Below are 15,860 nucleotides of genomic sequence, written 5' to 3' on the forward strand. Positions count from 1 at the left end.
ACATAACTTACGAATTAACTTACGTAACGAACTTCTATATTCGTATGTTTTATTACGTAAACAAGAGGGTTCGACCCCTCGTCAATACCTCGTTCTTTACATTAAAGCTTAAATTTTGTTCCAATTCCTTAAGAATGACCCCTAAATCACATAGGCCATAGAATAAAGAGTTGAAATTACTAAAAAATACTTCAGCGTAAAGAGCAAGGTATTAGGAGGGGGGTGAACCCCTCATATGCGTAACAATTTCTGTTCGTTTCAAGTTTTAATGCTGCTCCTTACTTTCAGTTGAAAAATGTTTTTCACATTTGTTTTTTTATTGTTTTTTAAATAACGCTAGAAAATCCGGCGCCCCCTTCCAGGAAATTCTCTTCCTCCATAAGAAATTCCTTCATGGAAATTTCCCCCACATGACTCCCTCCTCTTAACCCCACTCCCCCTCCCAACAGAAAAAACATTAAAAGGTCTGTACACTTCCCAATAATGAGCCCCTTTATGGAAATTCTCTTCCCTCGTGATAAATTCCTCCATGGAAAGATCCTCCCACGTAACCTCCTCCCCTGACCAGCCCCACCTCCCCTCAACAAAATAAAGTCCCATGAAAACTTCTTTATACTTCTCAATAATCATTACTATATGTAAACACTGGTCAAATTTTGGGTAAAATTCTAGTTTAGTGACTTTTGGCTATCTCGGAAAGGGGTTAGGTTAGGAAAATAAAACTTTCAGGGATGGGTCTAAAGGCTAAGGTATATCCCGGGAAGCTATTTTAGAGTCCCCACCTCCACTCCTTCTCCCTCTAGAGGGCCTTGAAATTCATCAATATGACAGGTCTATTGAAATTTAGACAAAACAACATTTACCTTAATTTTCAGTTACCAGTTGCTTTTTCTCTGCCTTTAGTTCTCAAAATGCAATTCATATTACTTGAGTAGAATTCTGAGCCATATCAATGTTTTTTGTTTTTTTTAATTTAGGAAATTTATTTGCATATCTTTAAAACCTATTGCAAGGTTTCACTTTTATAACACACATATTTTTAAAGGTCATCAAAGGTCAGGACCCTCTAGAGGGAGAGGGAGTGGAGGTAAGTACTTCAAAATACCTTCCCGGGACATACTTCAGCCTTTAGACCCATCCCTGAAAGTTTCATTTTCTTAACCTAAGCCCTTTCCGAGATAGCCAAAAGTCACTAAACTAAAATTTTACCAAAGTTTGTAACTTGCAGCCTCTCGCACTGGGACTATGGGGGAGTAAGTCGTCCCCAAAGATATAATTATTAAGTTTTTCTACTACGCTGAATAAAATGTCTATCTCAGAATTTCGATCGAATGAATTTGGGAAAAAATGAGCGTGGGAGGGGGACTAGACGCCGTCCGATTTTTTTTTGTCACTTAAAAAGGGCACTAGAACTTTTAATTTCCGTTAGAATGAGCCCTCTCGCAACATTCTGGACCACTGGGTCGAAACGATCACCCCTGAAAAGAAAAACACGAACAAATAAACGAGCAAATATGCGTGATCTGTCTTCTGGCAAAAAATACAAAATTCCACATTATTGTAGATAGGAGCCTGAAACTTCTACAGTGTGGTTTTCTGATACGCTGAATCCGATAGTGTGATTTTCGATCAGATTCTATAACTTTTAGGGGGTGTTTTCCCCTATTTTCTAAAATAAGGCACATTTTCTCAAGCTCGTGAGTTTTGATGGGTAAGCCTAAACTTGATGAAACTTTCAAACAGTTCGTTAAGGAGCGACCCGGCTCAATAGTAACCAAAACTCTAAAAAATGGAATTTTGATACCAATAGCTACATCAAAAGAATCGCATTTTAATGCTGTTTTTAAATATATAAATTTCATCAAGTTATAATCTTACCCATCAAAAGTTAAGAGCCTGAGAAAATTTGCCTTATTTTAGAAAAAGGGGGGAAACAACCCCTAAAAGTCATAGAATCTTAACAAAAATCACACCATCAGATTCAGCGTATCAGAGAACCCTGTTGTAGAAATTTCAAGCTCCTATCTACAAAAATGTAGAATTTTGTATTTTTTGCCAGAAGGCAGATCACGGATGCGTGTTTATTTGTTTATTTTTTGTTGTTTTTTTTTTTCACAGGGGTGATCGTATCGACCCATTGGTCCGAGAATCTTGCGGGAGGGCTCATTCTAACGGAAATGAAAAGCTCTAGTGCCCTTTTTAAGTGACTAAAAATTTGGAGGGCACCTAGGCCCCCTCCCACGCTAATTATTTTCCCAAAGTCACCGGATCAAAATTCTGAGATAGCCATTTTATTCAGCGTGGTCAAAAAACCTTATAACTATGTTTTTGAGGACGACTTACTCCCCCACAGTCCCCATGGGACGGGCCTTAAGTTACAAACTTTGACCAGTGCTTACATGTAGTAATGGTTATTTGGAAGAGTACAGACGTTTTCTGGGGGATTTTTAGGTTGAGGGGGGGTTGAGAAGAGGGGGATATGTTGGGGGAACTTTCATTGGAGGAATGTGTCATGGGGGAAGAAAATTTTCATGAAGGGAGAGCAGGATTTTTAACCATTATTTAAAAAAAAACAATGAAAAAATAAATATGAAAAAGTTTTTTTTCAACTGAAAGTAAGGAGAAGCATTAAAACTTAAAACGAACAGAAATTATTACGTGTATGACGGGCTCACCTCCTCCTAATACCTCGCACTTTACGCTTAAGCATTTTTAGTTATTTCAACTATTTATTCTACGGCTTTTGTGATTCAGGGGTCATTCTTAAGAAATCGTGACAAGATTTAAGCTTTAGTGTAAAGAGCGAGGTACTGATGAGGAGGTGAATCCCTTCATATACGTAATAAAAACATGAGAATACAGAAGTTCGTTACGTAAACTAATTTGTAAGTTAAGTATATTTTTTACTAATAAACATTCGTAAAAAATTAAAAGTTCTAGTTGCCTTTTTAAGTAACCAAAAAATGGGAGGGCAACTAGGCCTCCTCCCCCGCTCCTTTTTTTCTCAAAATCACTCGATCAAAACTACGAGAAAGCCAATTAGCAAAAAAAATATGCAAATTTCGTTTTAATTATTCATCTGCGGAGAGCCAAAGTCAAAACATGCATTGATTCAAAAACGTTCAGAAATTAAATTAAAAAAAACAAGTTTTTTTAACGGGAAGTAAGGAGCGACATTAAAACTTAAAACGAACAGAAATTACTTCGTATATGAAAGGGCTGCTTCCTCATCAACACCCCGCTCTTTACGCTAAAGTTTGACTCTTTCTCTTAATTCTACTTTTTAAAACAGTAAAAAACTTTAGCGTAAAGAGCGGGGCGTTGATGAGGAAGCAGCCCTTTCATATACGAAGTAATTTCTGTTCGTTTTAAGTTTTAATGTCGCTCCTTACTTCCCGTTAAAAAAACTTGTTTTTTTTTTTATTTAACATATTTAGAATCAGCATTAAAATGCAATTCTTTTGATGTAACTATTGGTATCAAAATTTAGTTTTTTAGAGTTTTGGTTACTATTGAGCCGGATCGCTCCTTATTACAGTTCGTTAGCACGAACTGTTGGATTCAGTGTGGCAACACATTAGAGAATTTAAAAACAAAATGAATATTAATAGTTGCATGGTAACCAAAAGGAAAACCAAAGAAATTCGTGGTCCTCAGTTTTGAATAGACCAAAGATGGAGCCAAGGCCTGAAAAATGTTTCTTGATTTTCTTGGTACTTTGAAGTATTATTTTATGTTTTTTTATTGATATGTCATTTACTGAAAAAAAAGAAAAATATAAAATTAGAATTGAGACTTTCAAGACACGATATAAAATCTAAAGATAAGCATATTCATCACTTCGGAAAACATAAGCATATCTTTCTCCATTTGGAAATTTCTAAACAAAAGTTGTCAAAAAAATGCATCTCAATTAGTACAATATTTACATTTTTTTAGTCTAACTATTGTTTGAGAAGGTTATATCAAAAACCATTTCATAAGCATTGAAGCTAGTTTTGCTACCTACCTCTCTTCATATGGTAAGGTTTCACTAGAGCTTTCCTGAAATGATAATTAAAGCGCTACAAATACAGTGACTTGGTAACTCCTAGTGCTACACTTGGGGAGAACGGAGATTGATATACAATAGGGCATGATACGCAGTGGATCAAACCCCTTTCTGCCAACTGGTATATTCTCTAAAAATCTATAGAGGCCATCTAGCATAGTTAGTTTAAGATTTGACAAACCAGAGTAATTATTTTGGTTATGTTACAATTTATTTATTTTTCTGTAAACATACCTGAGATAAGTGGCACATGGCCCCATACCATTTTAATTTTGCAGGCCTGTTGTCTCCTCTCCTATTATTTTATTTTAGAGTCATCCTATTTACTTCTTTTTTATTATCCTTATTTTATCTGATAAATTTTTTAGATCTGGATGTATGTTACAGGTTGTAATGTAAAACTGTATTATCTATTATAATTCTGTTGTATATGTGTTTTATCTGCTGTATGACAAAGCATAGTCGCATTATTGATTCATGTTTTCCAATGCAGGCAATTGCAGCAGGTGAAGAACCCCCTACCAATAGCAACTGATACATGATCAAGTTACACGAATATTGACTGAACTGACACCAAAGCAAGCTAGTGATTACAGAAGGCTCGGATAAATCAAGTTGTACGAATGTATATAATCTATTGGTAGAACGCGGAATCATCAAGTCATGTCCTGCAGCCATTTAACAACAAAACAATCAGACGAAAATTACCCTCGATTTTGTATATGGGTATCGCCAACTATATCAATACTGGGACATTACCTGGTATATACCACATTACACCCATCTACAAAACTGAGGGTAATATTTTTTCTTCACTTATTGAGATATGCATTTATTTAAAAGAGAACAAGCCCTATTCGCCATTCACCTGCCAAGAAAGGCAATAAGCTTGGAAGGACAAGCGAGGTTATCACCTTTAGCTAATTAAAACCACATTCATATCACGCTACTCGACATAAAAGAAACTCAACTGATAAAGCAAGAAAGGAAAAAAGAGAAAGAGGAAAAGACAAGAAGAAGACAGAAAACAACAAAAAACTTTATGCAAAAAAAAATACGGAAATGCATTGAATAGAATGGACAACATGGAGCGGGCTCACATCAAAATCACTCACGAGATAAGACACTTCTTTGCCCATGACTTGAAGGCCGGAAGACTAGGCGCATTTTTCACACACTCGGGCAATATATTCCAAACCTGGGGACCGTAATACCTAATCACAAAAGATGCCCGAGTGGTACTCCTAAACTTTATGAGTTATGTTATCCGCTTTTCTTATGTTATGATCATGGCGGTCTCTATTAAAAGTAAAAAGTTTTTCAAAAGCAGGGGTGAGCAGCTGATTCAAATATTTATACGAGAAAATTGCGACTTGGTAATCTCCAATTTGGGATCCATCCTTTTACTTATTTTTTAAAATGCTCATGAGCAAGAACCTCATCAGAATCATAAAATTCCAATAATAATTTTACAGCTCTATTCTGAAGTTTTGTACTCTTTTGAAACATGCCACAAAATTACTTGTCCATATATAGCATCCGTAGCTAATACATGAACAAAATATAGAAAAATTGATAATTATTAGAATCTTTTTTAGGACTAGATTGTTAATTCTTCGCATCATCCCGTGACCTCTGCTTAATTTTTCAGCTATCGCATTTGATTGGTTTTTCCACGACAGTTTTCATCAGTTAAAAACCTCAAATACTTCGTAGTTGTTACTCTTTTTATCACATTTCCTCGAACCGTGATTTGATCATTTCCAGCACTTGACGAAAGTCTAGAAAATATCATGAAAAAAATTTAGAAAATTTCAGGGGTAACAAATTCTTGTAAAGATAATTTCTTAGGGTTTAAGTGCATCAAGGTTGTCGAAATAGCATAGATACAATATCTTAGGAATGGAATAGTGTATTAAGTTTTAACTTTTAAGGAAACTTTAGAGAGAGTAAAACTAAATCAAAAGGTACCACGTGCATTCAGATTATCAAAAAAGGTGTATGTGCAATTTCCCAGAAAAAAAGAGGGGGGAGGGTATGTTGTAACTTTCAAAGCATATTATTGGGGATAAAATCAAATGACATTAAGTCCATCCAAGTTTGTCATAAGGGCATATTTTACCATCTTAGGAATGAATACAGGCATTAAGTTGTGGCTTTCAGGGGGATTTATAACCAAATATGAATGGTTCTATATTTATGCTAAATATGGTGTTCCAGACTAGCAAAGAAGCTCAGCTGCGCGAATCCTTCATAGATACAAAACAAGATGTGTTATGGTTGACAAAAATTACTTGGATCCTTGCTTACGACTACCATAGCAAACATCAAGACCAGTGTTTCCACTATGGGATTTACCCCCTAAAATGGGGATTTTTTAAGTCTTTTAGGGGCGAGAGTTTTTTTTAGGGATTTGGGGATTTTCTAGGGATTTTTCCTCTCCCATGGACTTTTAGGGAAATTTTTGGGGGTTTTCCTTTAATTTGTTCATCATCATCATCTTCTTGATCAGAGAAGCAGGATAATTCGATTTAGGATCTGTTTCCTTGGGAATTGAACTTGGAATCACAGAGAAGAACTTCTTCAGTTGCTTAAAAAATTTTAACACCACACAGATTTTGAGATGTACAGGAGTCCTAAGTAACAAACTAGCAACAAACAGTTCCATGCTGATGTGGGCTTCAAACAATAATTTCAGCTTGGACTGTTCTCGATTAATGAAGTCATATGGTTTGTCATTTTTGGGTTGTTTCTTCATAAGATTATTTGGTAGACAGCATATCATTTTTTTACAGGTCAGATAAATAAAATTATAATATATTTTGTTAGTTTTATAGGGTACGTAGTTGTTCTTACTGTAGTAAATTTTTTTGACAAGCATTGCATGTACGATTCTTTTTCTCCACAGTACTTGTATGATGTTTACGATTTTTGTGTAAAATAAAAAAAAACTTGAACTCGAACTTGTAGCCAGCTTTATAAGTACTGACGTGAATAATAGAGGTAGGCTATAACTATTCGAACACCTCTCTTACCGTTTCATTGCCCTAGTTTTTAAAAGACAAACAAACTGACAGCCATTTTTTTAAAAACAATGGCACATGTAGGAATAAATGGATTGTGTGTTTTTGGCAAGCCTACGTACCCAGGGGAAAATCATGAACCTTCATACTATAATTGGTAAATTTTTTGTGGTTCATTTTTTTGACTTACAAATAAATTGAACATACCACTCGATGTCTTTTTTTATGTTCTTTACAAATATAACAATCACTTCTGTCGTAAATCCAAATTTAAGCATAATTTGAGCTCTTGAAACCAAAATATTTCTAATTTTGGGGTATAAACAAAGCTTAAAATATTGGTCTCAGCATTAAACTTCCTGCAGAAGGACTATGTGGAATCAACTAGTGCTTTAGAAATCGATGTGAACAATCGGAAGTTTTAACTTCCCCTTGAAAGCGCGTACTTGGGTCCAAACGGACCAGATTCCCTCTGTACGTCAAGGTCAGATACCGTCGTCCCCCTTGATTCAATCGAAGTAGTTCTCAAAGCTGCATAGGCGTTCCATATCAAATCAGTAAAGGTTCCATTTTGAAGACGACATTTACAAATAAGCTGAAATGGTTGACCCAGTGTCAGCTCAATCACTTCAGCCTGCCTCTCTGCTACCTTTTGTTAGGAAGTATGGGCGGATCCCATGGGACAGAACCAAAACTGAGCAGGAGTGGAGGAGGCAGAGCCTCATCGATATTGAAAACGTCGAAATAATGGATGCCGTGACCTGCTGGTGTTTGGTATTGGTGAAAAAAAAATGCTACCGGAACAGAATTTCTATCCTAACCTGAAACCGGCAGAATTATTTATTTCCACTGTTCCATTTTCAAATGTCAATGTCGAGAGGTTTTTCAGTGCTGTAAAAGTAGTAAAAACTCACCGTCAGAATAAATTGAAAACACAAACTTTGCGGGGGATTCTAAAAACAAAATATGGAATGAAAAGGGCTCAAGAAAGTGAGGAATGTGAAGATGATTAGTTACTTCACCACAAAAGAACGGTGAAAGCTTCAGCCATCATACAAAAAATGTTGAAGACACATCAGGGGAAGATAAGGTCTGATTACGTTTTACAAGTTACGATTGAACAGTATTAAACATCTTGTACTGTAATCTACATTACAGTATTACATTTTCTTTTCTATTTGCTTATTATAATTTGAAGTATATTTGAAGCTATTTGTATTTATGGTAGTGATAGCTAGACTTCAATCTAAGAAGCCAAAATATGTTACCTTTTAATGGTACGGGTAAAAAAAGATAGGGAGAAGCGGTTCAGGGAGTAATTAGAAAATGGGAGATTTTTAGGGATTTTTGAACTGAAGATGGGGATTTCTAGGGATTTTTCAGCTCTATGTTAGGGATTTAAAAAATGAGAAAGTGGAAACACTGATCAAGACAATTACTCAGAACTGAAGAAAAGTAAAAGTGGCAGGTATAGACTGGCTTTCAAGCTCAAAATCCACAGCTGTCACTACGTCAGCCCGAACTCACAAACTTAAGTTTAGACACGAGCTTAAGCAGGGTTAATATTAGACAGTTGTTCCAAACAGTTCGTGGTAACGAACTGTAGTAAAGAGCGACCCGGCTCAATAGTAAACGAAACTCTAAAAAACGAAATTTTAATACTAAAAGATACATCAAAAGAATCGGATTTTCATGCTGATTTTAAATATATAAAATTCATCAAATTTACTCTTTGTCATCAAAAGTTACGAGCCTTAGAAAATTTGGCTTATTTTGGAAAATAGGGTGAAAAACACCCTAAAATTAATAGAATCTTAACGAAAATCAAACCATCGCATTCAGCGTATCAGAGAAACCAATAGCAAAAGTTTCACGCTCATATCTACGAAAATGTGGAATTTCGTATTTTTTGCCAGAAGACAGATCACGGGTGCGTGTTTATTTGTTTTGTTTTTTTCTTTTCCCCAGGGGTCATTGTATCGACCAAGTGGTCCTAGGATGTCGCAAGAGGGCTCATTCTAATGGAATTGAAAAGTTCTAGTGCCCTTTTTAAGTGACCAAAAAATTGTAGGCCACCTAGGCCCCCTCCCACGCTCATTTTTCTCAAAGTCAACGGATCAAAATTTTGAGATAGCGATTTTGTTCCGCATAGTGGAAAACCATAATAACTATGTCTTTGAGGATGACTTACTCCCCCACAGTCCCCAGGGGAGGGGCTCCAAGTTATAAACTGACAAGTGTTTACATCCTAATGGTTATTGGGAAGTGTACAAACGTTTTCAGGGGGATTATTTTGGTTTGTGGGGGGGGGTTGAGGGGAAGGGGCTATGTGGAAGAATCTTTCCTTGGAGGAATATGTTATGAGGGAAGAGAAATTCAATGAAAAGGGTGCATGGTTTTCTAGCATTGCTATAAAAAAAAACAATGAAAAAATAAACATGAAAAAGTTTTTTTCAATTGAAAGTAAGGAGTAGCATTAAAACTTAAAATTAACAGAGATTATTACGCATATGAGGGGTTCTCCTCCTCCTAAATACCTCGCTCATTATGCAAAAGTATTTTTAGTAATTTCAACTTTTTATTCTAAGGCCTTTCTGATTCAGGGGTCATTCTTAAAGAATTGGGGCAAAACTTAAGATTTACTGTAAAGAGCGAGGTGTTAACGAGGGGAAAAACCCCCTCATATACATGAGGGGTATACTCATATACAAAAGAATTGTATTTTTATGCTGATTTTAAATATATTAGTTTCATCCAATTTAGTCTTTGTCATCAAAGTTACGAGCCTGAGAAAATTTGGCTTATTTTTGAAAACAGGGGGAAACATCACCTAAAAGTCATAGAATCTTAACGAAAATCACCATCGCATTCAGCGTATCACAGAACTCTACTGCAAAAGTTTCAAGCTCCTATCTACAAAAATGTGGAACTTCGTATTTTTTGCCAGAAGATCGATCACGGGTGCGTGTTTATTTGTTTTTTGTTTTCTTTTCCCAAGGATTATCGTATCGACCAAGTGGTCCTAGTATGTCACAAGAGGGCTCATCCTAACGGAAATGAAAAGTTCTGGTGCCCTTTTAAGTGACAAAAAAATGGAGGGCATCTTGGCCCCCACCTAGGCTCATTTTTTCCCCAAGTCAACCGATCGAAATTTTGAGGTAGCCATTTTGTTCAACATAGTTGAAAACCATAATAACTATGTCTTTGGGAATGACTTACTCCCCCACAGTCCCAGGGGAGAGGCTGAAAGTTACAAACTTTGACCAGTGTTTACACACAGCAATGGTTATTGGGAAGTGTACATACATTTTCAGGAGGATTTTTTTGGTTTGGGGGGAGAGGGTTGAGGGGAGGGGGATATGTGGGAGGATATTTCCTTGGAGGAATATGTCATGGGGGAAGAGAAATTCAATGAAGGGGGCGGAGGATTTTCTAGCATTATTACAAAAAAAAACAATGAAAAAAGAAACATGAAAAAGTTTTTTCAACTGAAAGTAAGGAGCAGCATTAAAACTTAAAACGAGCAGAGATTATTATGCATATGAAGGGCTCTTCTCCTCCTAAATACCTTGCTCTTTATGCTAAAGTATTTTTAGTAATTTCAACTATTTATTCTACGGCATTTCTGATTCAGGGGTTATAATCTTAAGATGCTATGATCTTATGATGCTATGATCTTAAAGATGTTATGATCTTATTAAAGGGTTATGATCTTAAAGATGCTACTCCCTGACTTAAAGTGTCATGATGCAAGACAGTATCATGTTACTGAAATACAGAAGTTGGTTTATCAAAATACAAGATGGAAAAAGTATTCCAATTGACCAGTAATTGAATTTGCAAGATCACAAGGAAATGATTAAAACTCAGGAAATATTAAGTACAATTGTCAAAACTATTTAATTTTATGGTTTCTATGAACAAACCGTACAGGGTCCTCATGAAAAAAGTACAAAATGTGCTGAAAATGAATGGGTACTCAGAGGGTTGTTGCAATTGATGATGGATTGCAGAAACACAAAATTGTGAGAGCACTTCAAATCATCCACTAAAAGCGCAAAAGATGCATCTCTTCTAGTGCAGAATGATATTGTCGAAAGCATAAGCAATGTCTTCCAGGACGTGATTTTGAATAGAGCAAAAATTGCAAAGTGTTTATTGATATTGGCTGATGAGATCAGTGATGTAACTTCAAAAGAATAACTTGCTCTTGTTGTCTGTTTCTATTACAATCATTAATTAGAAGAAAGATTTTTTGCATTTCAATGCTGCAAATGACTCAACTGGCATAGGTCTGTCAAACTAGATTACTGCTTAGAGTTAGCCTTTGACAATAACAAGTTAGTTGGAATTGGCTTTGATGGAGATTGTAGCATGTCCAGTTTGTACAGGGGCGCTCAAGCAGAGATATAAAAGCAGTATCCATTTTCCATTACATGCATTGGGCTTTGTATTGTTTAAAATTGCCCTGGTGAAGGCCTTAAGACTGGACTTAATTCAATTGCTAAAGGGATACTTGCAAAAACCTTACTTTATTCTCTCAAATGAACTGAGTCATTAGCTTCCACTCTGCCACATACAAAAAAGCAATGCACAATGTGTTGAAAGCCACAATAGTATTGTCACTTTTCTATAGCTTTTTCCTGCTGTAGTTACCAGTCCAATTCATGTCTAATGGCAAAAGGTAACTCCTTAGTAGCACACATTACCATTCAACTTCATTTTCCCTCTGGTTCTTGTTGAAAAAGTGAGTTCAATCCTGTTTTTAAATTCTGTTTCTTGAAGGTCTATAGAGGTAAGATGACCAGCACTGGGACACTTCAATCACTCTGCCTGTTCTGGGACAGAATCTTTGGTTGGATTGCAACATGTCCAATACTGGGACAAAAAAACAACAGGTTTTTTGGAAGCAACCCAGAAAATGTATAGATTGGGTGTCCAAGATTAAAGTCTTTTGTCCCAGTATTGGACATGTTGTAATCCAATCAAAGATTCTGTCCCAGAATAGGCAGAGTGATCAAAGTGTCCCAGTACTGGTTGTCTTACCCCTACCTATTGAAATTTTGACAGAACATAATTTTACCTGGATTTTCAGTTACCAGTTGCTTTTTCTCTGCCTTTAGTTCTGAAAGTGCAATTACTGTTTTTTGAGTAAAATTTTTAGCCATATCAATGTTTTTTTTTCAAATTTTAGGAAATGTATTTGCATATCTTTAAAACCTTATAAAATGGAATTGAGCAAAGTTATGAAGCTGAAAACAATTTTGTTGTACTTCAATTAAGCAGAAGATCTATTTTGCAAGGTTTCACTTTTATAAGACACATATTTTTAAAGGTCATCTAAGGTCAGGGCTCTCTAGAGGGAAAAGGAGTGGAGGTTGGTACTTCAAAATACCATCCCAGAACATACTTTAGTCTGTAGATTTGTCCCTGAAAGTTTCATTTTCCTAACCTAAACCCTTTCTGAGATAGCAAGAAGTCAATTAACTAGAATTTTACTTTATTTATAATAAGGTTAGTTTATGTTAGGTTAAAGTGCTTAAATTTGAATTTAAGTTAGAAGCAATTATTATATTTCTAAAGAGCATAAAAACAGGCATCAAGTGGTATGTCCACTTTATACAAAAGCCAGTTATATGATTTGCTATAAATTTACCAACAATTTAGTCTCTGGACCATTCCAACAACTATAATAAACATTAGCCTTAATTTGAGGATTTAGACTAGGCTAAATTATTAATAGCCTGGGAGCCACTCTATTTGTCATAAAAAAAAAACTCTTACCGGTGTATCAAAAGTGTAGACACACTCATCTTTATATACTTTATCAGCTCTTGACGGCACTTTCACATAATTTAGTAAGTTTTCAACCTTCTCCATGGTGTTTAGCCTATCACAATTTGTAGGAATTTCAAACAGCTCAAAAGACCAAATTAATAAAATTATCTATGCATTTAAGGCTTACAATGTTGAGAAGGCTAGGTAGCGTAGCGTGTAACTGTTGTACACCTTTTTGTATCTGATTACATCTACGAATTTAAAGCATACAAACAATTCGTAAAAAGGAGGAAAACGAAAAAAGAATGTAAATGAAAAAGAAAATTCTGGCATTTTCCGTTGAAAACGACAAATTTGTACCCCATTCTAGATCTTAAGCTTCCCCCCCTTAAACATTTGACGCTACCACATTAAATTAACGCTACCAGCCTAATGAGGCTTTGGCATGTACACAAGGTGGTTTGATAAGGAGCACTACAAACAGTATTGAGAAGCAACGGAAAGGTAGAGAGAGAGAGAGAAAGGTTTATTTAAACAAGAATCGTAGCTCAAATGTCTAATTTGATGTTGAAATACAAAACATATTATTATGCACTATTACATATTGACGTTAAAAAAAGAGACGAAAGAGTGCTGGTAGCGGTTTGTCCGAGCACGCACAGGCACAAGTTTTAGCTTCTGTCTCGTACGGCTGACTGTCAGGGCTTCTGGTGGTAAAATGTCACGGTGAGCAAGGTTAGAAAGCAGCATTTTGCCATACATCAGGATAAGGTCACCGAGGATAAGGATAAGGTTGCAAGGGCATCGTGACAGGAAATGTATCTATTACTCATGATGGTCCTGGTTGCCTGTTTTTGGACTGACTCCAGTTCTTGCATTAGATAGGCGGTTCTTAAAACTGAAGGGCCCCAAACGGGACAGGTGTATTTAAGTATGTGGTACACGTAGCACAGGTATGCCTTTAGAAGACTGTGGGCGTTGGACCCGAAGCGACGTATTTTTGAAAGGGTTTAGAGAGAGAGATAGAGAGAGATCGGTATATTTAAAAACTATTGTAGCATAGCTAAATTCAGTTTTTTTTTACAAAATCATGCATTTAAACAAAATCACACTCTACAACTCAGCATTGAAAATTGATGTGAAGAAAGGCACAAATGAGTTGGCGTAACGACTAGTTCGTAGTTTAGGGGGTTGAAGTTTATTTTATAACCGAGTCCGGCTATTGGGAGGGGCTGGTTTGGGTAGTAGGGATCGGTGGCTCTTATTGGCTAGAACGGATTTTCCAAATTGCTGAATAAGGTGTTCAAGCCGGAATTTAACTGGAGATACATTCAATTTACTGATGACTTGATCATGGGGTATGTCGCGATTTTGGAGCATAATCCTTGTTGCTCTTTTCTGGACGGACTCTATGTCGCGTAATAGGTACGCTCTGCGGATAGCAGATGGACCCCATACCGGGCACGTGTATTCGAGCAACAGGCGAACATAACACATGTAAGCATGGAGAAGTCCTTCAGTATCACACCCAAATCGCCTCATTTTGGTAAGTGTCTGAAGGCTTTCATTAGCCTTGTGGACAGTTAAATTAATATGGACACTGAAACTACGGTAACTAGTGAAAGTTACTCCTAAGATTTTTGTTTCGTTTACAATCGGGAAAGGGACTAAAGGCATATCCATATTCCGCTTCAGAGGGTTGAAACGAATTATCTTCGACTTCGCTGCGTTGATTGTAAGATCATGACTTGAGCATTCGGTCTTTAGCTGATCAAATAACTGATCTGAAAACTACTTTGTAATGATAGTGTTTTCGTCAGGTAAGCAAGCACCATGGACAGATCTTCTACAAACTTGTAACGGTCGTCACGATGATTAAGCAGGGAATTAATTACAGCAAGGAAAATTATTCCAGCTATTTTCGTGCTTTGTGGGACCCCGCAAGAAGTACCTGACCATGATGAATCCGAATCGTTTTCGTGGAATACAAAGACTTTTTGTTTTCGACCAGTTAAGAAGTCAAGTACAAGGCCAAGAGTGCGTCGTTTGGCACCCATTTCCTGGAGATTCTTGCCTTCAGTCAGGTGGCGGATTAGGTCAACTGCCTTTCTGAAATCCACTGCGCAAATGTCGACGAAACTGCTACCTTTTTCGAGTCATTGAAGTATACAGTCAAACATCCATAATAGGTAGATTGTAGTACTACACTTAGGGAGCCCATGGTACTGGAATTTATCAATACGCCCATGAATTTGTTTCAGAAGAAATTTGAATATGAAGGTCTCAGTTACTTTCGCCAAACAAGGTGTAATTGAGATCGGACGGAGATCATCGCATGCACAAGGGGTGCACTTTTTTGGAATAATTCTAATATAGGCCCGTTTCCACTGTGACGGGAAATAGCCGGAAGCAAAACACTCGTTTATCAAGCTGGACAGTGGTAATGCTATGACGGCTGCATATTCACGTAGCAATTTGGCAAGTAATTCACCAGGGTATGAAGATGTAATCGGTTTGATCTTCCGTAATTCCGTGTAAACGTTAAACTCACTGATTAATATGTTGTGGTCAATGGTGGATTTTTCATCAGCCGTAATAGGTTGACAGGTAGTGCAGATCTTTGTGAAGAATTTGCTCACTTCTTCTGCACTGATTAAGGACCCGTTACCATTACTGATCTTTACACTGCTGTCAAAAGCTTAGCCGGCAACTTTTGTCATAGTTTTGAGCCAGTTTTTGGGGGTCTGTAGTAAGTAATTGGTAGGGTATGGTTTCACAACCATAGCGAGCTTTAGCTTTCTTTACCAAAGAGACTATTTGATTTCGTAATTTCTTGCCATTGATAATATTACCAAAGGAATAGAGGCGAGACCTCTCTTTTATTAGTGATTTAATAGCTGGAGAGATCTTTAGGTATTGACAGCATAAAGTGGCATTGAAATCGGATACCTTAGCGTCCAAGGGCTCGTTACTCTACACTTCGGAAAAGTCATATATGACAATCCATG

General features: G+C 36.6%; 1 protein-coding gene across 1 annotated transcript in view; it reads right to left on the reverse strand.

Annotated features, from left to right (window-relative positions):
- LOC136030542 (ubiquitin carboxyl-terminal hydrolase 5-like) overlaps nucleotides 1-13,031 on the reverse strand; it is a 133,418-nt gene extending 120,387 nt beyond the window's left edge. The window contains exon 1 of the mRNA XM_065709592.1: nucleotides 12,859-13,031. Within this exon, the coding sequence (XP_065565664.1) occupies nucleotides 12,859-12,954 (96 nt within the window). The 5' untranslated portion in view covers nucleotides 12,955-13,031. The remainder of the gene's footprint in view (nucleotides 1-12,858) is intronic.
- Nucleotides 13,032-15,860: the final 2,829 nt, after the last annotated feature.

The sequence above is a fragment of the Artemia franciscana genome, chromosome 8 (assembly GCF_032884065.1).
Source record: "Artemia franciscana chromosome 8, ASM3288406v1, whole genome shotgun sequence".
In the NCBI taxonomy this organism is placed as follows: domain Eukaryota; kingdom Metazoa; phylum Arthropoda; class Branchiopoda; order Anostraca; family Artemiidae; genus Artemia; species Artemia franciscana.